This window comes from Dendrobates tinctorius, unplaced genomic scaffold (assembly GCF_039654945.1).
Source record: "Dendrobates tinctorius isolate UK_male_01 unplaced genomic scaffold, ASM3965494v1 ptg000079l, whole genome shotgun sequence".
Taxonomy (NCBI): Eukaryota; Metazoa; Chordata; class Amphibia; order Anura; family Dendrobatidae; genus Dendrobates; species Dendrobates tinctorius.
The window spans coordinates 18929031-18952717 of record NW_027361747.1 but is presented as its reverse complement, the minus strand read 5'-3'; the positions used below and the strand labels follow the sequence as shown (position 1 = coordinate 18952717).

The 23687-nt window shown below is 49.5% G+C and overlaps 1 protein-coding gene across 4 annotated transcripts in view; it reads right to left on the bottom strand.

Annotated features, from left to right (window-relative positions):
- Window positions 1-23687, bottom strand: part of CRACD (capping protein inhibiting regulator of actin dynamics) — a 296879-nt gene that overhangs the window by 13901 nt on the left and 259291 nt on the right. For all 4 annotated transcript variants that reach the window (XM_073583577.1, XM_073583576.1, XM_073583578.1 and 1 more), the window contains 2 exons: window positions 12044-12234; window positions 3161-3314 (listed from right to left, as the gene is read on the bottom strand). In XM_073583577.1, the coding sequence (XP_073439678.1) occupies window positions 3161-3314; window positions 12044-12234 (345 nt within the window). The remainder of the gene's footprint in view (window positions 1-3160; window positions 3315-12043; window positions 12235-23687) is intronic.

Genomic DNA, 23687 nt, shown 5'->3' with positions numbered 1-23687 from the left:
GTATGGGCACCACTTAACGTTCTAAATCCTATAAAGACTCACAAATTCATCCCTCTCCCCCTTCATTATGTACCTCACCCTGCTATATAATGTACCACATCCTGCTCTGTATGGTCCATCTCCTGGAATATGCCATTATCCTGGTATACATGTCCCCCATTCTGGTATATATGGCCCTCCACAATAGTATAATGCAGCCTGATAGCCCTTGGTATAGTATAATGCAGCTTTGTAGCCATTCATATAGTAAAATGCAGTCTCATATCCCTCCAAATAGTATAGTGCAGGCTACACAATCAGAATTAGCCAATAATATAAACCTGCAAGGAGCCTGTATTCTCTAGCATCTTCAGTAGTGAAACTGCTAGACTGTATAGGCTGCAGTCAGGCCCTGGTAGGTGCCTGTACAATCTGAATTAGCCAAAAATATATACCTGCAAAGAGCCTGTATTCTCTGTACAGGCAGTAATATATACCTGCAAAGAGCCTGTATTCTCTGTACTGTGAGTAATTAATACCTGCAAGGAGCCTGTATTCTCTAGCGTCTTCAGTGGTGAAACTGCTAGACTGTATGGGCTGCAGTCAGGTCCTGCAAGGAGCCTGTATTCTTTAGGCTCTACCGTCCCACGAACGTTGGATCCTTTCCGCAGACACAGCTGCGCACTCTGGCTCCTGAGACTGAAGTTCCGGCTCAGCCTTTACTTCCGGCGCGGACTCCTCCGAGGCGGTCGCTGTTTACGGTCCGCCGGCTTCCGGCTCCCGATGATTTGTTCCGGTTCCTGCTCTGGAGGATGTTGAAGCTCTGCAAGAAGAGGTTCCGGCCCCCGCTGATGTTCTGGCTCCCGTTGACGTTCCTCCACATGTACAAGGTACCGGTCAGTCCGGACTTCATCTGCGACTCCTCTTAGTCATCTGTTGGATCCTTTCCTCCTCCATCTGTCGCAATCTCCATGCAATGCTGCCTAGGCTGCCGCAGCTGCACGCGATATTTGCCTCTGGGCCCCACCCGTTCCAAGGGTGGGGTCGCCTCCGACCGCTCCATGCATTTCCTTACATTAGATAGAGAAGGGAGAGACCTTTTTCTCTTCATCCACACCCAGCAGGGGTGGACCGGAGGATGTAACCCAGCCTATTTTGGCACCAGTTCAGCATCAGTATAAGACATTCTGTTACTGCAGCTCTGGATGTGACTGGAGTACAAGACATACTATTATAGCAGCTCTGGATGTGACTGGAGTATAAGATATACTGTTACTGCAGCTCTGGATGTGACTGGAGTATAAGACATACTGTTAGTGCAGCTCTGGATATGACTGGCGTATAAGACATACTGTTACTGCAGCTGTGGATGTGACTGGAGTATAAGACATACTGTTACTGCAGCTGTGGATGTGACTGGAATATAAGACATACTGTTACTACTGTGGATGTGACTGGAATATAAGACATACTGTTACTGCAGCTGTGGATGTGACTGGAGTATAAGACATACTGTTAGTGCAGCTCTGGATGTGACTGGCGTATAAGACATACTGTTACTGCAGCTGTGGATATGTCTGGAATATAAGACATACTGTTACTGCAGCTGTGGATGTGACTGGAGTATAAGACATACTGTTACTGCAGCTGTGGATGTGACTGGAGTATAAGACATACTGTTACTGCAGCTGTGGATGTGACTGGAGTATAAGACATACTGTTACTGCAGCTGTGGAGGTGACTGGAGTATAAGACATACTGTTACTGCAGCTGTGGATGTGACTGGAGTATAAGACATACTGTTACTGCAGCTGTGGATGTGACTGGAGTATAAGACATACTGTTACTGCAGCTGTGGATGTGACTGGAGTATAAGACATACTGTTACTGCAGCTGTGGAGGTGACTGGAGTATAAGACATACTGTTACTGCAGCTGTGGATGTGGCTGGAGTATAAGACATACTGTTACTGCAGCTGTGGATGTGACTGGAGTATAAGACATACTGTTACTGCAGCTGTGGATGTGACTGGAGTATAAGACATACTGTTACTGCAGCTGTGGAGGTGACTGGAGTATAAGACATACTGTTACTGCAGCTGTGGAGGTGACTGGAGTATAAGACATACTGTTACTGCAGCTGTGGATGTGACTGGAGTATAAGACATACTGTTACTGCAGCTGTGGATGTGACTGGAGTATAAGACATACTGTTACTGCAGCTGTGGATGTGACTGGAGTATAAGACATACTGTTACTGCAGCTGTGGATGTGACTGGAGTATAAGACATACTGTTACTGCAGCTGTGGATGTGACTGGAGTATAAGACATACTGTTACTGCAGCTGTGGATGTGGCTGGAGTATAAGACATACTGTTACTGCAGCTGTGGATGTGACTGGAGTATAAGACATACTGTTGCTGCAGCTCTGGATATGACTGGAGTACAAGACATGAAAGCCAGCTTGACATCCAGTTCGCCTAGTCTAATGGCAGGTGGTGGACATTGCCCTTAGGCGATGCAGGGATGGAAGCTGTGTAAGCAGCAGGTAAAGATGCAAATGTGGGGTGGTATCCGGCATCGCGTCCACAGGTAATGATTAAAATCACAATCCTTTGTTATTCCATATTAAAATTAAAGATTTAAAACATTCTTGAAAAATAGTGCAACAAAACATTGCCGTCAGTGGCCCACTGGATTGTACTATCAATAAGAACTGAATTGTTCGAAACGCGTAAGGTTCATCCCGAATATTCTTCGCACTATTTTTAAAAATGGTTTTTAGCTTTAATTTTAACTTGAAATAATTAAGCACTACCTGTGGATGCGATGCTGAATACACTTAACAGTATTACTTACAGTCAGATCTATATGCAAACGATCACTGGTCTGCACTTTTTACCATGATTTCGGTGTCTAGAACGGGACACTTTTGGACTGAAAAACTAATGATGCTGGAAATTATGGCAGTATTTTTTTAATATTACACAGAAAAGGAACACTAATGTTAAGGCCCAGACATACATAGGAATAAGCCCTAAATCACATGTGCAAATCATTGGAACCTCATTATAGTGAAGAAATGCATTGATTCCCTCCCTGTAACATTGCCTTCAGTGGCCCACTGGATGACTAGATACGCAGCCGATGGCCCTGCCTATGGCTCTGTTCACACTTGTACCTGTGACAGATGTTGGAAGAGTGTTGGATTTCTGCAGCTGTTCCCTGCGTTGGAGTCTCGTCACCACAGTCTCACATTTCTTCTCTTCCTGGAGCACTGGCTTCTGCAGGGATCCAGATCTGCTTCTGTATTCTCCTGCTTGTACACTGGCTGTCTATAAAAACAATATTTGGGAACATATTATAGATTTGTAATTTTATGATAAATTCATAATCTTTTTCTCAATGAGTTCATCATTTTTCAATAATGTCAGTTACTTTCTGGATTTAAATAAATGTCCTCTAGGTCAGGTACAATCATCTTCGTGCTGGCTATTATAAACTATGGAAAAATCAAGGAACCTACATGGGTGGTATATACAGAGAACTACACCTGTCCATGTCAGGTATCGGAGCTTCAGTAAATGGGGCTGAGTATGGACGTGAGAGGTACTTCGTCTGTTAAAAAGATATGCAAATAGCCTCTTTAGAGCAGAAGAAGACTTGATCACTAGCGTCACCTATTGTAGCTAGCAATCGTAAAAGTCAGTATCGAGCCTTGTCACGTGACTTAGGATAAAAGCCAAATCAGAAACTCCATTTACAGATACATGTTTTGTGAAGTTTGCCCCTCCTCAGCGCAAAACAAGAAATCTGCTTTGCCTGTATGAGAGCCTATGATGAGGGGAACATTTCATCTGGAGGGTGGCTACATTCAATAAGTGGCGCTAGAGATCCTCTCTGAAGAGGCTGCTTGCATATTTAAATTCCCAGAGGAGCATTGCAAGGCTTGTTAAAAAGTTAATATTTTAATCTCTTAAAGGTCTCCTGGGCACAGAATTGACCCTTAGGGTACTGTCACACTTAACGATGTACCAGCGATCCCGACAAGCGATATGACGCTGTCAGGATCGCTGGTACATCGCTAATTGGTCGCTAGTGAGCTGCCACACAGGCAGATCTCACCAGTGACATCGCTGGGGACGGGGGTCGCTACTTACCTGTCACACCAGGCAATCATGCGTCATCCCGCCCGGCTCCACGCTCGTCTCTCCACAGGAAGCACCGCAGGAAGCAGATGACGAGAAACAGTCCAGCCTGTTCTCGCGCGACCAGCGATAAGCAGCGGGGGAGCGGGTCGTAGGTAAGTATCAGACACCGCGATATCGCTAGCAATATCGCTATAACGTCACTAGTTATAGGGATATTGCTAGCGATATCGCTATGTCTGATACTTACCTACAACCCGCTCCCCCGCTGGTTATCGCTGATCGTGCGAGAACAGGCTGGACCGTTTCCCGTCATCAGCTTCCTGCGGCGCTTCCTGCTGTGACGACGAGCGACGCGTGGAGCCGGGCGGGAGGACGCAGGATCGCCTGGTGTGACAGGTAAGTAGCGACCCCCGTCCCCAGCGATGTCGCTGGTGAGATCTGCCTGTGTGGCAGCTCACTAGCGACCACTTAGCGATGTACCAGCGATCCTGATCGCGTCATATCGCTGGTCGGGATCACTGGTACATCGCTAAGTGTGACAGTACCTTTAGGGCTCATACTCACATGTGATAAGCTTGGACGAGTCTCGCAGGTTAATACCCGGCACTGCCGCCGGCACTCGGATCGGAGCATTCAGCTCCGATCCAAGTGCCGGCGGCAATGCCGGATATTGATGTACGAGACTCGTCCGAGTTTCTTGCATGTGAGTATGAGCCCTCAGTGAGTATAAGGAGTGCTTTATCAGCCTCTCAATACAGTTTTTAATGTTCCCTGTGTTTTACCTAAACGCTAATTAGGAGTGTTTAAAAACAATGTGGAAACTTTTCAGCTCTCCCTGTCTGCAGGGTGACTAGTCAGGGACCACTACCCCATCATCGCTAGAGCGTACTGGGATCATGCCCACAGCGGCGTGACTGACCACCCTAGTGTGTGCAGGGAGGAGAGATCCATTCAGAAACACTTCTAGCAAAAGCGGGTCTATTACAAATGGAACAAAACCACATGCTAAACGGAATAAAATGGCCATTTGTTAATGGATCCATTTGTGCTCAGTTTGTAAGGGATCCATTTTTTAAAATTCTGGGTCCGTCGGTCCAAACGGATGACAACCGGACACGTGAACAGATCCTTACACTGATCCTATTGATTGCACTCAAGAATATCTTAATATATAAATGTGTTTAAAAATAAAATGTAAAATCATATTTAAACGATGTCGAGAAAAAAAATTACAAAGGCCCTGTCAGGATCCAGTCAGCGCCGGCGTGCAGCCTCCACTGACCAGGGACTCACCCGCACTGTAGGGGGGCCCGGGGTCAGGTACAGCCGGAAAGTACAGATACACAGGACCTGTGGACGCTGAAGTTTAGCAAGCAGTCACAGGACCTACGGTCCTGTGACTGCAAGGGGGCGGGGCTTAGCATCCTGCTTTCAGAGATGGCAGGACACTATACAGAAATACTCAGAGTCAGGCAAAACGGAGGTCATACACAGAGATATCAGAAAAGTACCAGGGATGAGACAGAACGGATAGTCAGGGCCAAGCAGAAGCCAAAACCAAACAGACATAGAAGGTACCAAGCAGAATCCAAAGCAATATCCAGAGAACAGACCGAGTTTTGCACAGAGAATCAAACAACCAGAACACAGCACAAACACACTCAGGGGTCACCACACAATGCCAAGGGCGAAAGTATAACTGACGGGGATGGGAGCGTCCTGAGGCTATAAGAAGCCTCTCCCCGAACCAGGGAGAGGCCACAATCATAACCCCAGGTGTGCAGGTAAGCCTGCACTGGGATCACAACCTTTAACCCCAGAAATGCCAGTCATCAGCCCTGGTTCCAGACATTAACCCCACGTGTGCGAGTCAAACCCGCACTGAGATCATGATAGTACCCCCCTCTCAACGGGGGGGCCTCTGGACCCCCAGGCTTGCCCGGGTACTTAGCATGGAAAGCCCACACCATGCGATCAGCATAATAATAATAATAATAATCTTTATTTTTATATAGCGCTAACATATTCCGCAGCGCTTTACAGTTTGCACATATTATCATCATGTGGGGCTCACAATCTAAATTCCCTATCAGTATGTCTTTAGAATGTGGGAGGAAACCGGAGTACCCGGAGGAAACCCACGCAAACACGGGGAGAACATACAAACTCCTTGCAGATGTTGTCCTTGGTGGGATTCGAACCCAGGACCTCAGCGCTGCAAGGCTGCAGTGCTAACCACTGAGCCACCGTGCCGCCCATGCAGCATGCATCAACCGGGCCGGTACCCAGGACCTGTCTTCCGGTCCAATGAACCAGGTACTGTACCGACCGCCGTACCAACCTGGAATCTACGATATGACCAACCTCGTACTCCACCTGCCCCTGGACCAAAACAGGAGGAGCAGCGGACTCGGAGTCTCCCCGGACTGCTTCAAAAGGTTTCAGTAGAGATTTGTGGAAGACGTTAGGGATCTTGAAAGAGGGTGGAAGGCACAGCCTATATGCCACTGGATTGATTTTTTCCACAATCTTGTATCTTGTATGGGCCAATGAATTTGGGCCCCAACTTGGCTGAAGGAACCTTCAACTTAATGTTTCGCGTGGAGAGCCAAACCTTGTCTCCAACCTGAAACGTGGGCCCTGGTGTTCGTTTCCTGTCCGCGAAAAACATACCTGCCCTGAGACCTAGATATACTCCGCTGAACTTCTGCCCACGTATTCTGTAATCGCTGAACAGAGCTCTCAGCCCCGGGACACCCCGAGTCCAGACGAGAAAACTCACCAAAATGAGGACTGAACCCATAATTGATCAAAAAAGGAATCATACCCGTGGATTGACTCACCCGACTATTGAAGGCAAATTCAGCCAACGGCAGTGCATCGCACCAGTCATTCTGTCTAGCAGAGGTTAGACACCTGAGGATCTGTTCCAGGGGCTGGTTAGTGCGCTCCGTCTGACCATTGCTCTCAGGATGGTATGCAGACAAGAAGGACACAGACATCCCTAATTTTTTGCAGTAAGCACGCCAAAACTTAGCCACAAACTGCACACCACGATCAGACACCACATTCAGGGGTACCCCATGCAACCGGATCACATGCTGCACAAACAACCTGGACAACATCTCAGATGACGGTAGTGCGGACAGGGGTTCAAAATGAGCCTGCTTAGAAAACCTGTCCACCACTACCCATACCACTGTATTTGTATTACCCTTAGATGGAGGGAGATTGGTAACAAAATACATGGATAAGTGAATTCATGGTCTTTCGGGCACTGCAAAGGGCATCAGCTCCCCTGCCGGCCGGCTATGAGAGCTTTTAGAACAAGCGCAGACCCCACAACCAGCAATGAATTTTTTTATGTCCGAACCAAGGGTAGGCCACCAAAGATCCTAGCCACCGCCAGACGCATGGCTGAAATACCAGGGTGAGCACTCAGCTTGGATTCATGGAACTCCTGCAAGAGTTTCAGGCGAAGTTGCTCTGGGACAAACAACTTCCCCTCCGGCTTGGCCGCCGGGGCCCGCGACTGGGCCCCCTGAATCTCCCGTTCCAATTCAGTCGAGACCTCTGCTATCACAACCCCAGGGTGAAGAATGGAGGACGGTGGCTCAGGGGGCGACAACGGCTGAAAACTGCGCGATAAGGCGTCAGCCTTGACATTCTTAGACCCTGGACGAAATGTATTCGTCAACTGAAAACGGGAAAAAAAAAGTGACCAATGGGCCTGTCTGGGCGTTAGTCTTTTAGCAGACTCAATGTATGACAAATTTTTGTGATCCGTGATCACCGTAACCGGGTGACTGGCCCCCTCCAAAAAGTGCCTCCATTCTTCAAACGCCAATTTGACCGCAAGAAGCTCTCTATTGCCTACAACGTAATTTCTTTCCGCAGCAGAGAACTTCTTGGAAAAGAAAGCACATGGCCTGAGGTTGGTTTGAGTGGCAGGCCCTTGGGACAACACCGCCCCCACCACCACCTCAGAGGCATCCACTTCCACGACGAATGGTTTGGACGGATCTGGCTGTACTAACACGGGAGCAGACATAAAGCTTCTTTTCAGGGTCGCAATGGCCTCTTTTGCGAGCGAGGACCAGTTTCTCACATCCGCACCTTTACAAGTAAGATCTGTGAGTGGTTTGACCACTTGTGAAAACCCCCGAATAAATTTGTGGTAATAATTGGCGAACCCCAAGAAGCGCTGAAGACCCTTAAGGTCTCGGGGTTGCACCCAATTCGCAATGGCCTACACCTTATTGGGGTCCATGCGAAAACGCTCACAGGACACAATTAATCCCAAAAAAGACAATTCTTGAACAAAAAACACACATTTCTCCAATTTGGCATACAGATGATTTTCCCTCAGTCTTTGGAGAACGGTTAGTACATGATTCAGATGAGATTGACTGTCGGGAGAGTATATCAGAATATCGTCTCTAAGTAAATGACAACAAAACGACCAATGAGATCCGAGAATACCACGTTGATGAAATTCTGAAATATGGCTGGGGCATTGGTAAGACCAAACGGCATGACTAAATTTTCAAACAGTCCCTCGGTCGTGAGGAATGCGGTTTTCCATTCATCCCCCTCCCGGACCCTTATCAAATTATATGCCCCCCGAAGATCCAGTTTGGAGAACCATTTTGCCCTTGAAAGTTGGTTGCACAAATCGGGAATCAACGGAAGGGGGTATGTATTTCGTACAGTAATCTTGTTGAGCTCACAAAAATCGAGGCAGGGACGTAAACCACCATCTTTTTTCTTTACAAAAAAAAAACCCTACCGACACAGGTGAGACTGAGGGACGTATGTGTCCTTTGCGAAGACTCTCAGCAATATAATCCTTCATGGCCAAGCGCTCAGGGCCAGATAAATTAAACAGATGGCTTTAGGCAATTTAGCCCCTGGGACTAACTCGATAGCGCAGTCAAAGGGTCTATGTGGCGGCAAGGTCTCGGCCTCGCTTTCAGAGAACACATATTCGAATTTTTTCAGGTACTCCGAAATACTTTCCAGCTCGACAGATGACACAGATACAGATTTAACAAGTTCAACCAATAGTGCAGACTTATCACATCACATCGAATCATTAAACCCCCACTGAACAATCTCCCCCGTTTTCCAGTTAATGACTGGATTATGGCGTTGTAACCAGGGCATGCCCAACACCAATCCTGCTGGTAGATTGTCCAGAACCAAACAACTTAATTTTTCCACATGGGTAGCGACCACTTTGAGCGAAAACAAGTCAGACATAAAGAAAATTCCCTCTTTAGTGAGGGGGGAGGAGTCAATGGCCACCACTTTGATCGGAACCTGAAGTCTAACTGTCCCTATCTTACAGCGTGTGACCAATTGGGAGTCAATGAGATTGATGGATGATCCGCAGTCCACGAAAGCTGTAGAGGGAAAACAACAATCGTCCACTAACAGTTCCACATGAAGCAACACCTTAGAAAACGAGGTAAAGGGTACCTGAGGGTCTGAGTAGTCTCCCTGCTGACTACCCAGACCTAGTCGTTTCCCGTCGACCGGGTTGAGGATGGACAATCAGGACACTCCCTTTTCCAATGTCCCGTTTTACCACAGTAGAAGCATAACTGCTTTTCTCTCTGGCGTTGTCTCTCCTTTTCCTTCAGGGAGAGAGCCCCTACGTCCATGGGCACAGAAACAGTCTCTTTTCCACTAGGGAACAATGGAGTCTCCGCCTGCATCACCCCCCTAGCCCGCAGTCCATCCGGACGGCCTGGGTCATGGCGTCCTCGAGTGAGTTAGGTGGGGGATGTAATGCCAAGGCATCCTGTAACCGCTCGGACAAGCCTCTGCGAAAGAGTCCTCGGAGTGTAGCGTCGTCCCAAGAGACCTCTGTGGACCAGCGGCGGAAATCTGTACAAAACCTCTCAGCCGAGTGTTTCCCCTGACAGACACTCATCACCATGTCCTCTGCCAATCGCACTTGGTCCGGCTCATCATATATGTGCCCGAGGGCCTCAAAAAACGCCTTCACAGACACTCTCTCGGGCAGTGGGAGGAAGGGAGAAAGCCCAAGCTTGTGGGGACCCTCTTAACAGAGACATAATGACCCCAACCTTCTGACTTTCATCCCCAGAGGAATGTGGCCTCAAACTAAAGAAGAGTTTGCACCCCTCCATGAAGACCCTGAACTCCTTTTTGTTCTCAGAAAAGAAATCAGGCAGTTTAACAGGTGGTTCTGGGGACTCCAAAACAACATCACTTGCCCCAGCCCCCAGAGACCCAGCAGCTAAAGCCCCCCGCACTGTCTCAGAAACCTGCTGCTGAGAACGAGCCAGAGCTTGCTGCTCCAGAGATAAACCCTGAAACATCTGACTCAGATTTTTCATTTGCTCGGCAAGAGATTGTATGGGATCCATATTTCTCAGCAGAGAAAGGAAAAAAAAAACCTCAAAAACTTAACGGTCAGTTATAATGTCAGGATCCTGTCAGCGCCGGCGTGCAGCCTCCGCTGAGCAGTGACTCACTCGCACTGTAGGGGGGCCCGGGGTCAGGTACAGCCGGAAAGTACAGATACACAGGACCTGTGGACGCTGAAGTTTAGCAAGCAGTCACAGGACCTACGGTCATGTGACTGCAAGGGGGCGGGGCTTAGCATCCTGTTTTCAGAGATGGCAGGACACTATACAGAAATACTCAGAGTCAGGCAAAACGGAGGTCATACACAGAGATATCAGTAAAGTACCAGGGATGAGACAGAACGGATAGTCAGGGCCAAGCAGAAGTCAAAACCAAACAGACATAGAAGGTACCAAGCAGAATCCAAAGCAATATCCAGAGAACAGACCGAGTTTTACACAAAGAATCAAGCAACCAGAACACAGCACAAACACACTCAGGGGTCACCACACAATGCCAAGGGCGAAAGTATAACTGACGGGGATGGGAGCATCCTGAGGCTATAAGTAACCTCTCCCAGAACCAGGGAGAGGCCACAATCATAGCCCCAGGTGTGCAGGTAAGCCTGCACTGGGATCACAACCTTTAACCCCAGAAATGCCAGTCATCAGCACTGGTTCCAGACATTAACCCCACGTGTGCGAGTCAAACCCGCACTGACTTCATGACAGGCCCAGTCTTGTCAAAGACAATAACATTTTGCACTCTACGTATAAACAAAAAACACTCTGACTGGCTACCTACATAGCTAATAACTTAAGGTAATATAATATTCCAAGTGAACTGCAAATCGCAAAAAAAAATATCTATAAGTAAGCAATATGTACAGTTTCTAAAAAGAAATAATACTATTTCTCACAAATAAAACAATTCCTAGTAAGTACTGTTAGTGAAAAAATGATCGATGTCACTTAAGGGGCCAAACTGGTTTCTGCATGCTAGGTATTCTTCTTTCTATGCGTACTGACAGTGCACTCTCTTGCTGGTTCCTTACTTCTGATCAGAGTTGGCGAGAAAGCGCACTGTAATTGTGCATATTGCACAGTAACAAGAATCTACTGAGCATAAGTTGGAATTGACAATCGACGCAGAGGCTAGCCCAGCCCCTGAAACGGAGGTCATTGGTGACGCTTTGCTTCAGGGAAGGGGCAGAGGCTGGGGCAGGGACCGCAGACACTGTTCGCTTATCAGGCTTTGTTTGAGTATCCAGGCATACACTGGGATTCTCAAGCGACGCATCCTCAAAAAGGAAGTAGGAAAAAGCAGTTAGAGTATTGAAGGAATGTAGGCAATTTTTAGTTAAAATATATTAGAAAATAGATTAGATTATGACATTACATCGATAGGGATTTAGGATGAAAATTAATTTGTGTTTCGGACCACACCTTTAAGGTGTTATTAATTATTTAAATATATTACTATATAAACTATTATTTGTTTAGATACTTAATTTGAGCAATAATAAATCAAATTACAATGTCTTTCCCTAGTTTGTCAGCTTGCTTGGCCTCTCTAGCTTGTCTCCTCTCCTCCCTGGATGCTTGCTGCTCGCGGAATCCTTTTTGCTTCTGTAGAGCAAGTGTGATCCAGAGTGGCTGAGCGGATTCAACTTTCTCCATCAGTCTTGTGCCGTCTAATGAATGCCGGCTCTGAAGCACTGGTCTCTCTGTAAGAACAAATCACACAGCACGTCATGCATGATAGAAAGACCGGTGATCTTACCTTCCTCAACCTCCTTGTCAGAAACTAGAAGAGTTGTAGAACTTGACATCTACCTGCAGCTTACAACCAAAAATAAGTAAAGATACAACCAACATGGGTATAGTGGAAAAATGTACACTTAGCATTTAGGTCATTCCGGTGAGACTACACCTCATCTTGACCAATTGTAGATTTTTTTTAAAGCACCAGAAAGGTGTTAGATTTTACTGTCTATCAAGAAAACCATCATACCAATATACTGTATTTTTGTCAAATTGTTGCTTTGTTTAGTCAATTTTATGGCGTCAATTACAGCATTTTCAAAATATTGAACCAATATTAAAATGTTGTCCAGCAACCCAAAAATGACCCAAATAACCTTAAATGTTTTATAACTTAGCAGCATATTTCAATTACGCTACGTGCCTTGATCTTCTGGTGGCCCCTACAATCCTGGGTGGATCCCAGCAGTTTCCAGAGAAGGGAGTTGGAGTTAATATTGAAATAAACCAGTGAGCCAGTCCCCATCACACACTGTTATGTGCCTGTAAAACCACCGCCGAGGGGTAGCCCCATCGGCCACTTCAGTACTCACTGTGCTGGAGGCTGCTTCATTTCTGGTACATTTCACGTTCCTCCTGGGATTCAAAGGACTGGAGTCACAGGCCAGAATAACTTCAAACAAAAGAGATTTATTTTCCTCAGGACAGAGCACATCCAGTACACCTTTAGGACTCTCAACACGGTACTAGCAATCTTCTACAGCAACACTTAGCTTCTTCATCTACACCAGAATGGACCACAAAGTTTCAGTGGAATGAGGAGCCCGGTGAAAACGGCACTTTGACCTCTCTCCCTGTGACCAACTTCAGCCCACGGAAATACTCGTCTATTAGGTCGTCCACCCCCTGGTTTGGTCTTCCTGTCCGTGTGCTCACTGGTGGCCCACTCGACTACTTCATCAGCTCCCAGACTATGGCTGACGCTTCTCACAGTGACTCACTCACTGGCTTCTCTATTTCATCAGCACCCAGACTATGGCTTAGGATTCTCACAGTGACTCATTCACTGGCTTCACTACTGCTGCAGGTACCATATGGTTCACTTCTTCTCTGCTCTGCACACTTCCCTCACATCTGCTCTGGATGGACAGGGACTCCACTTCACATGGTTGTGTGTCAGCTTGGCTACTCAGGAACAAGCCTACTGACCAGTACCAGAGCTGAACTGAACCAGGAAGTCTCTCTCAGCTAATTCCCTAAATACTCCTACTAATTAACCCTCTGGTGTACTGCTACTATGTCCTAATATGTGTGCACTATTATGGATGTGGTCAGTGCCCCCATCTTGTGTCCATTTTCACTAACTGCACTGTCTCTAACATATGTACATAATACAGAATGGCAGTATACATACAACTTACAATAATGCACAGATATGGACATAAGGCACATTGGAATATGTCAAACATGATCGCAGTGTATCAGAGGCATAGTGAAGAATCACACAGGGAGGGCGCTCCCTGTGTGCTTCCCTAAGACCCTCGGAGCAACGCGATGTGCTCGCATTGCTCCGAGGGCCTCCTCCCTGCAGGCTGCTGGATCCAATACGGCCACAGGGGCCTTTGGGGTCCTGCAGAGATGTGGCTTACTCAGTGCCTGCTGAGTGCAGGTGCTGAGAAATCCTCCTGCAGTGCCTGTCAGATCGCTGATCTGACACACTGCACTGCAAAGTGTCAGATCAGCGATCTGGCAATTTATTGTAATGTCCCACAGTGGGACAATATAATAAAGTTAAAAAAAAAAAATCAGGAGTAAAAATAATTAATAAAAAATTTCTAAATAAATAAAAAAAAATTCCCTAATTCTTTTTTTTCTAAATAAGAAAAAAAAAAAACAATAAAAATACACATATTTAGTATCGCCGCGTCCGTAGTGGTCCGCCCTATAAAACTGTCTCACTAGTTAACCCTTTTAGTGAACCCCTTAAAAAAAAAAACAAGGCAAAAACAAAGCTTTATCATCATACCGCCGAGCAAAAAGCGCAATAACGCGCGATCAAAAGACGGATATAAATAAACATGGTACCGCTGAAAACGTCATCTTGTCCCGCAAAAAACGAGCCACCATACAGCGTCAAAAGCAAAAAATAAAAAAGTTATAGCTCACAGAATAAAGCAATGCAAAATAATAATTTTTTATTGTATAAAAGCGCCAGAACATAAAAAAATTACATAAATGAGGTATCGCTGTAACAGTACTGACCCGAAGAATAAAACCGCTTTATCAATTTTACCACACGCGGAACGGTGTAAACGCCCCCAAAAGAAATTCATGAATTGCTGGTTTTTGTTCATTCTGCCTCACAAAAATTGGCATAAAAAGCGATCAAAAAATGTCACGTACCTGATAATTGTACCAATAAAAACGTCAACTCGTCCTGCAAAAAATAAGACCTCACATGGCTCTGTGGGTCAAAATATGGAAAAATTATAGCTCTCAAAATGTGGTGATGCAAAAACTATTTTTCTAATAAAAAGTGTCTTTTAGCGTGTGACAGCTGCCAAACATAAAAACCCGCTATAAATGGTAATTCAAACCCCCCTTTATCACCCCCTTATTTAGGGAAAAATAATACAAAATTTTAAAAATGTATTTATTTCCATTTTCCCATTAGGGTTATGGCTAGGGTTAGGGGTGTGTTAGGGTTAGGGATAGGGTTGGGATTAGGGTTAGGGGTGTGTTAGGGATAGGGTTGGGATTAGGGTTAGGGGTGTGTTAGGGTTAGGGCTAGTGTTAGGGCTAGGGTTAGGGGTGTGTTGGGGTTAGGGCTAGGGTTAGGGTTAAGGCTAGGGTTAGGGATGGGATTAGGGTTAGGGGTGTATTAGGGTGGGGCTAGGGTTAGGGTTGGAATTAGGGTTAAGGGTGTGTTAGGGCTAGGGTTAGGGGTGTGTTAGGGTCAGGGTTGGAGTTAGAATTGGTGGGTTTCCACTGTTTAGGCACATCAGGGGCTCTCCAAATGCGACATGGCGTCTGATCTCAATTCCAGCCAATTCTGTGTTGAGAAAGTCAAACGGTGCTCCTTCCCTTCCAAGCTCTGCCATGCACCCAAACAGTAGTTTTCTCTCACATATGAGGTATTAGCATACTTAGGACAAATTGTACGGAAAATAAAAAAACTGAGGGCAAAAATATTATTTTTGTGGAAAAAAATATGATTTTTTTATTTTTATGGCTCTACATTATAAACTTCTGTGAAGCACTTGGGGGTTCAAAATGCTCACCAAACACCTAGATAAGTTCCTTGGGGGGTCTAGTTTCCAAAATGGGGTCATTTGTGGGGGGTTTCCACAGTTTAGGCACATCAGGGACTCTCGAAACGCAACATGACACCCGCAGACCATTCCATCAAAGTCTGCATTCCAAAACATCACTACTTTTCCGAGCCCCGACGTGTGCCCATACAATAGTTTTCGCCCACATATGGGGTAGCAGCGTACTCAGGACAAATTGAACAACAACTTTTGGGGTCCAATTTCTCCTGTTACCCTTGGGAAAATAAAAAATTGGGGACGAAAAGATCATGTTTGAGGAAAAAATATGATTTTTCTATTTTCACGCCCGCGGGGGCCACACGACACACACACATGCAGGGGGCGGGGCCGGGGGACACACGACACACACACACGCAGGGGGCGGGTCCGGGGGCAACACGACACACATGCAGGGGGCGGGGCCGGGGCCACACGACACACACGCAGGGGGCGGGGCCGAGGGCCACACGACACACAAACACACGCAGGGGGCGGGGCCGGGGGCCACACGACACACACGCAGGGGGCGGGGCCGGGGGCCACACAACACACATGCAGGAGGCGGGGCCGGGGGCCACACACACAAACGCAGGGGGCGGGGTCGGGGGCCGCACACACAAACGCAGGGGGCAGGGCCGGGGGCCACACGACACACACAGGGGGCGGGGCCGGGGGCCACACGACACACACACACGCAGGGGGTGGGGCCGGGGGCCACTTGACACACACAGGGGGCGGGGCCGGGGGCCACACGACACACACGACACATGCAGGAGGCGGGGCGGGGGCCACACGACACGCACACGCAGGGGGCGGGGCCGGGGGCCACACGACACACAGGGGGCGGGGGCAGGGACACACGACACACACACCCAAAGGGCGGGGTCGGGGGCCACACCACACACACAGGGGGCGGGGCCGGGGGCCACACGACACACACACACGCAGGGGGCGGGGCTGGGGGCCACATGACACACACGCAGGGGCGGGGCCGGGGGCCACACGACACACACGACACATGCAGGGGGTGGGGCCGGGGGCCACACTACACACACACACACGCAGGGGGCGGGGCCGGGGGCCACACAACACACACGCAATAGGCGGGGCCAGGGGCCACACACACGCAGTGCGCGTGTGTGTGTCGTGTGGCCCCCGTCCCCGCCCCCTGCGTTTGTGTGTGTGGCCCCTGGCCCCACCCCCTGCGTTTGTGTTTGTGGCCCCCGGCCCCACCTCCTGTGTGTATGTCGTGTGGCCCCCGGCCCCACCCCCTGTGTGTGTCGTGTGGCCCCCGGCCCCGCCCCCTGCATGTGTGTGTGTGGCCCCCGGCCCCGCCCCCTGCGTGTGTGTATGTGGCCCCTGGCCCCGCCCCCTGCGTGTGTGTATGTGGCCCCCCGGCCCCGCCCCCTGCATGTGTGTGTCGTGTGGCCCCCGGCCCCGCCCCCTGTGTGTGTGTGTCGTGTGGCCCCCGGCCCCGCCCCCTGTGTATGTGTGTCGTGTGGCCCCCGGCCCCACACCCTGTGTGTGTCGTGTGGCCCCGGCCCCGCCCCCTGAATTTGTGTGTGTGGCCCCTGGCCCCGCCTCCTGCGTGTGTGTGTGTGGCCCCCAGCCCCGCCCCCTGCGTTTGTGTGTGTGACCCCCGGCCCCGCCCCCTGTGTGTGTGTGTCGTGTGGCCCCCGGCCTTGCCCCCTGCGTGTGTGTGTGTGTGTGGCCCCCGGCCTTGCCCCCTGCGTGTGTGTGTGGCCCCCGGCCCCGCCCCTGCATGTCTGTGTGGCCCCCGGCCCCGCCCCCTGCGTGTGTGTGTCGTGTGGCCCCCGGCCCCGCCCCCTGCGTGTGTGTGTGGCCCCCGGCCCCGCCCTCTGCGTGTGTGTCGCGTGGCCCCCGGCCCCGCACCCTGTGTGTGTGTGTGCCGTGTGGCCCCCGGCCCCGCCCCCTGCGTGTGTGTGTCGTGTGGCCCCTGGCCCCGCCCCCTGCATGTGTCGTGTGTCGTGTGGCCACCGGCCCAGCCCCCTGTGTGTGTCGTGTGGCCCCCGGCCCCACCCCATGCATTTGTGTGTGGCCCCCGGCCCCGGCTCCTGCATGTGTTGTGTGGCTCCGGCCCCGCCCCCTGCGTGTGTGTGTGGCCCTCGGCCCCGCCACCTGTGTGTGTGTCGTTTGGCCCCCAGGCCCCGCCCCCTGTGTGTGTCGTGTGGCCCCCGGCCTTGCCCCCTGCGTGTGTGTGTCGTGTGGCCCCCGGCCTTGCCCCCTGCGTGTGTGTGTCGTGTGGCCCCCGGCCCCGCCCCCTGTGTGTGTGTGTGTGTGTGTGTGTGTGTGTGTGGCCCCCGGCCCCGCCCCCTGCATGTGTGTGTGGCCCCCGGCCCCGCCCCCTGCGTGTGTGTGTGTGGCCCCCGGCCCCGCCCCCTGCATGTGTGTGTCGTTTGGCCCCCGGCCCTGCCCCCTGCGTGTGTGTGTGGCCCCCGGCCCCGCCCTCTTTGTGTGTGTCGTGTGGCCCCCAGCCCCGCCCCCTGTGTGTGTGTGGCCCCCGGCCCTGCCCCCTGCGTGTGTCGTGTGGCCCCGCCCCCTGTGTGTGTGTGTGTGGCCCCCGGCCCCGCCCCCTGCGTGTGTGTGTCGTGTGGCCCCCGGACCCGCCTACTGCGTGTGTCGTGTGGCCCCCGGCCCCGCACCCTGTGTGTGTCGTGTGGCCCCCCCCGGCCCCGCCCCCTGCATTTGTGTGTGGTCCCTGGCCCCGCCCACTGCGTTTGTGTGTGTGGCCCCCGGCCCCGCCTCCTGCGTGTTTGTCGTGTGGCCCCCGGCTCTGCCCCCTGCGTGTGTATCGTGTGGCCCCCGGCCCCGCCCCCTGCGTGTGTGTCGTGTGGCCCCCGGCCCCGCCCCCTGCGTGTGTGTGTGTCGTGTGGCCCCCGGCCCCGCCCCCTGCGTGTGTGTGTGTCGTGTGGCCCCCGCGGGCGTGAAAATAGAAAAATCATATTTTTTCCTCAAACATGATCTTTTCGTCCCCAATTTTTTATTTTCCCAAGGGTAACAGGAGAAATTGGACCCCAAGAGTTGTTGTTCAATTTGTCCTGAGTACGCTGCTACCCCTTATGTGGGCGAAAACTACTGTATGGGCACACGTCGGGGATCGGAAAAGTAGTGATGTTTTGGAATACAGACTTTGATGGAATGGTCTGCGGGTGTCATGTTGCGTTTCGAGAGTCCCTGATGTGCCTAAACTGTGGAAACCCCCTACAAATGACCCCATTTTAGAAACTAGACTCCCCAAGGAACTTATCTAGATGTGTGGTGAGCATTTTGAACCCCCAAGTGCTTCACAGAAGTTTATAATGTAGAGCCATAAAAATAAAAAAATCATATTTTTTTCCACAAAAATGATATTTTTGCCCTCAGTTTTCTTATTTTCCGTCCAATTTGTCCTAAGTATGCTAATACCTCATATGTGAGAGAAAACTACTGTTTGGGTGCATGGCAGAGCTTGGAAGGGAAGGAGCACCGTTTGACTTTCTCAACACAGAATTGGCTGGAATTGAGATCAGACGCCATGTCGCGTTTGGAGAGCCCCTGATGTGCCTAAACAGTGGAAACCCACCATTTCTAACTCCAACCCTGACCCCAACACACCCCTAACCCTAGCCCTAACACACCCTTAACCCTAATTCCAACCCTAACCCTAGCCCCTCCCTAATACACCCCTAACCCTAATCCCATCCCTAACCCTAGCCTTAACCCTAACCCTAGCCCTAACCCCAACACACCCCTAACCCTAGCCCTAACACTAGCCCTAACCCTAACACACCCCTAACCCTAATCCCAACCCTATCCCTAACACACCCCTAACCCTAATCCCAACCCTAACCCTAACACACCCCTAACCCTAGCCCTAACCCTAATGGGAAAATGGAAATAAATACATTTTTTAAATTTTTTTATTATTTTTCCCTAAATAAGGGGGTGATAAAGGGGGGTTTGAATTACCATTTATAGCGGGTTTTTTTCTTTGTCCGCCCCCTGTGTGTCGTGTGGCCCTCGGCCTCGCCCCCTGCATGTGTGTGTCGTGTGGCCCTCAGCCCCGCCCCCTGCGTGTGTGTCGTGTGGCCCCCGGTCCCGCCCCCTGTATGTGTCTGTGGCCCCCGGCCCCGCCCCCTGTGTGTGTCGTGTGGCCACCGGCCCCACCCCTGCATGTGTGTGTGTGTGTCGTGTGGCCCCCGGCCCCGCCCCCTGCATGTGTGTGTCGTGTGGCCCCCAGCCCCGCCTCCTGCGTGTGTGTCGTGGGGACCCCCGCCCCACCCCCTGTGTGTGTCGTGTGGCCCCCAGCCCTGCCCCCTGCGTGTGTCGTTTGTGTCGTGTGGCCCCCGGCCCCACACACACAGCCCCGCCCCCTGCGTGTGTCGTGTGGCCCCCGGCCCCGCCCCCTGTGTGTGTCGTGTGGGTCGTGTGGCCCCCGGCCCCGCCCCCTGCATGTGTGTGTCGTGTGGCCCCCGGCCCCGCCCCCTGCGTGTGTGTGTGTGTTGTGTGGCCCCCGGCCCCGCCCCCTGTGTGTGTGTCGTGTGGCCCCCAGCCCGGCCCCCTGCATGTGTGTGTGTGTCGTGTGACCTCTGTCCCCACCCCGTGTGTGTCGTGTGGCCCCCGGCCCTGCCCCCTGCGTGTGTGTGTGTTGTGTGGCCCCTGGCCCCTTCCCCTGCGTGTGTGTGTCGTGTGGCCCCCGGCCCCGCCCCCTGCGTGTGTGTGTGTCGTGTGGCCCCCGGCCCCGCACCCTGTGTGTGTCGTGTGGCCCCCGGCCCCGCCCCCTGCATGTGTGTGTGTAGTGTGGCCCCCGGCCCCGCCCCCTGCATGTGTGTGTGTCTCGTGTGGCCCCCAGCCCCGCCCCCTGCGTGTGTGTGTCGTGTGGCCCCCGGCCCCGCCCCCTGCGTGTGTGTGTGTGTGTCGTGTGGCCCCCGGCCCCGGCCCCTGCATGTGTGTGTGTGTCGTGTGGCCCCCGGCCCTGCCCCCTGTGTGTGTGTCGTGTGGCCCCCGGCCCCGCCCCCTGTGTGTGTCGTGTGGCCCCCGGCCCCACCCCCGGCGTTATAAACTTCTGTGAAGCACTTGGGGGTTCAAAGTGCTCACCACACATCTAGATAAGTTCCTTGGGGGGTTTTGTCCAAAATGGGATCACTTGTGGTGGATTTCCACTATTTAGGCACATCAGGGGCTTTCGACATGGCGTCCGATCTCAATTCCAGCCAATTTTGCATTGAAAAAGCCAAAAGGCGCTCCTTCCCCTCTGAGCTCTGCCATGCGCCGAAACAGTGCGTTTGGAGTCCAATTTCTCCTGTTACCCTTGGTAAAATAAAAAAATTGGACCTGAAGTGATTTTTTGTGAAAAAAAAGTTAAATGTTCATTTTTTTTACAGGAAAGATGTATATCTTTGTACCTTGTTAGCCAGTAGATAGAAAAATATTCAGAATTGAGAGTCCTCAGTGGTTGATACCTTTTAATGGCTAACTGAAAAGATGGTAAGACATTGCAAGCTTTCGAGACTACTCAGGTCTCTTCATCAGGCATTGACTAATACAACACATATTTATGCACAACTCAGCACAGAAAAAATGCAATTGATAAGACAAGTGGCGGGAAGCAGAACTATCATTATGGGAGAGGGAAAAACATAAATATTGGACCAGTTCCAGACAAGGAGTCTGGATGTTTTATTGTCCTCTGATTGGGGTCTCCTAATGTGTTGTGATGCAAAAAGACATAAATCCATGCGACACATTCATTCCAGCATTGAGAGTGTCAAAGGTCATCATGAGCTTGTACTCACAGACTCTTCTGTCTCTCTGAGATATGAAGTTACTTTTCAATACCAGTAATTTCATATCCATGGTGTTGTGATCAGGCATACAAAAATGTTTTGCCACAGGTAGATCCATTCTTTTTTTCTCTTATTGTGTGGCGATGAGAATTCATCCTTGTTCTCAGTTTTTACCCGGTCTCCCCCACATACAGACCCCCAGTTGGACATTTAGTACAAATAATTAAGTACACCACATTAGATGTGATGCGGCTGAAAGTACCTGGGATTTTGTAGTCCTGATGTGAATTGGGGATCTTTATCTTGTCCGTGGTCATTATAAATGGACAGGTTTTACATTTTTTCTGGTTGCAAGGAAAGGTTCCTGCAGCTGTTGGAGAGGACAGGAAGCTTCTGACAAAGATGCTTCTTAGATTTGGGGGTTGCTTAAAGTACAGCAGTGGGGGGGTCTGGAAAAATGGATTGTAATCGGGCATCTTTTTGTAGTAAGGGTTGTAATTTCCATGCGGCTCCCCTTAGCACTTCCAGATTTGGGTTGTAGGTGACTACTAGAGGCACCCGGTTATTCTCTTCTTTAGCTTTGTAATGTAGCAGGTGATTCCTTGACATTCTGGTGGCTCTTGTAATTTGGTTTTCAATTGTTCTTGGATGGTAGCCCTGATTCAAAAAGGTCTTTTTGAGACGACCAAGGTGTTCATCCCCAATCAGAGACACAATAAAACATCCAGACTCCTTATCTATGAACTGGTCCAATATTTATGTTTTTCCCTCTCCCATAATGATAGTTCTGCTTCACGTCACTTGTCTTATCTATTGCATTTTTTCTGTGCTTTGTTGTGCATAAATATGTGACTCTTCAGATTTTGTATTAGTCAATGCCTGATGAAGAGACCTGAGTAGTCTTGAAAGCTTGCAATGTCTTACCATCTTTTCAGTTAGCCATTAAAAGGTATCAGCCACTGAGGACTCTCAATTCTGAATATTTTTCATTTTTTTTAAACATTCAAAAAATTCCTGTGAAGCACCTGAACAGTTAATAAACTTCTTGAATGTGGTTTTGAGCACCTTGAGGGGTGCAGTTTTTAGAATGGTGTCACTTTTGAGTATTTTCTATCATATAAACCCCTCAAAGTGACTTCAAATGTGATGTGGTCCCTAAAAAAATGGTGTTGTAAAAATGAGAAATCGCTGGTCAACTTTTAACCCTTATAACTTGGTTCCAAAATTGTGCTGATGTAAAGTAAATGTGGAAATGTTACTTATTAAGTTTTTTTTTGTGCGATATCTCTGTGATTTAAGGGCATAAAAATTCAAAGTTGGAAAATTGCGAAATTTTCAAAATTTTTGCCAAATTTCCATTTTTTTCCAGAAATAAATGCAAGTTATATCAATTAAATTTTACCACTAAGATGAAGTACAATATGTTGTGAGAAAAACAATGTCAGAATCACCGGGATCCATGGAAGCGTTCCAGCGTTATGGCCTCATAAAGGGACAGTGGTCAGAATTGTAAAAATTGTCCCGTAATTAACGTGCAAACCACCCTTGGGGGTAAAGGGGTTAAACTATATTAGTACGTTATAAAACTAATTTTAACTTTATTTATTTTTGTGTGTTTGGCTAGACAACCCCTTTCATTCATTTCATGCTTCTTAAATTCGCTTTCCTTTATATTTCCTCCAAATTTAGGATTGAGCATTTGTGTTACAAAGTTATACTTTTGTCTCATCTGTCCACAGAGCTTTTTACAAGAAACATTATGGAGCATCAAGTTTGGGCAAATTTGAGATGGACCACAATGTGTTTTTGGACAACATTGTTTTCATTGTGATGTCCTTCCACTACTACCATTCGTGTTGAGTGTTTTGACACATAAACAGAGGTGTTTGCAGTGTCTTCAGTAGGTGCTCAGCTGCTACCCTCGGGTACTTTGTCATCGCTAACAGGAACAAGATGCCCGTTCCTAGGGAAAGCTTCAGCAGTTCTGAATTTTCTCCACTGGTATTTGCCTAATTTTGGATTAATGTACACCCAGGTCTTTAGGATTGGCTTTTGTAGCCTTATCTACCTTTGTGTACTGTGAGGTAGTGACCGGAGTAATATGTAAGGGTCACTATGTGTCCCCCAGGATGCGCTCAGATCCGCTGTAGTGCCTTGTTCTCTCAGCTAGTTGCCTGCGAGTCACAAGGCAGAATAAAAGTAAGTTTGAACCTGTTCAAGTTATTTTGACCATGGAGCTTGTTCGGGAAAACCTGGTATGGGCTTTTATTTTTTAAACGGACTGCAGGAAGGTAGTGGAATCCGGTCCGTTTCCTCCAG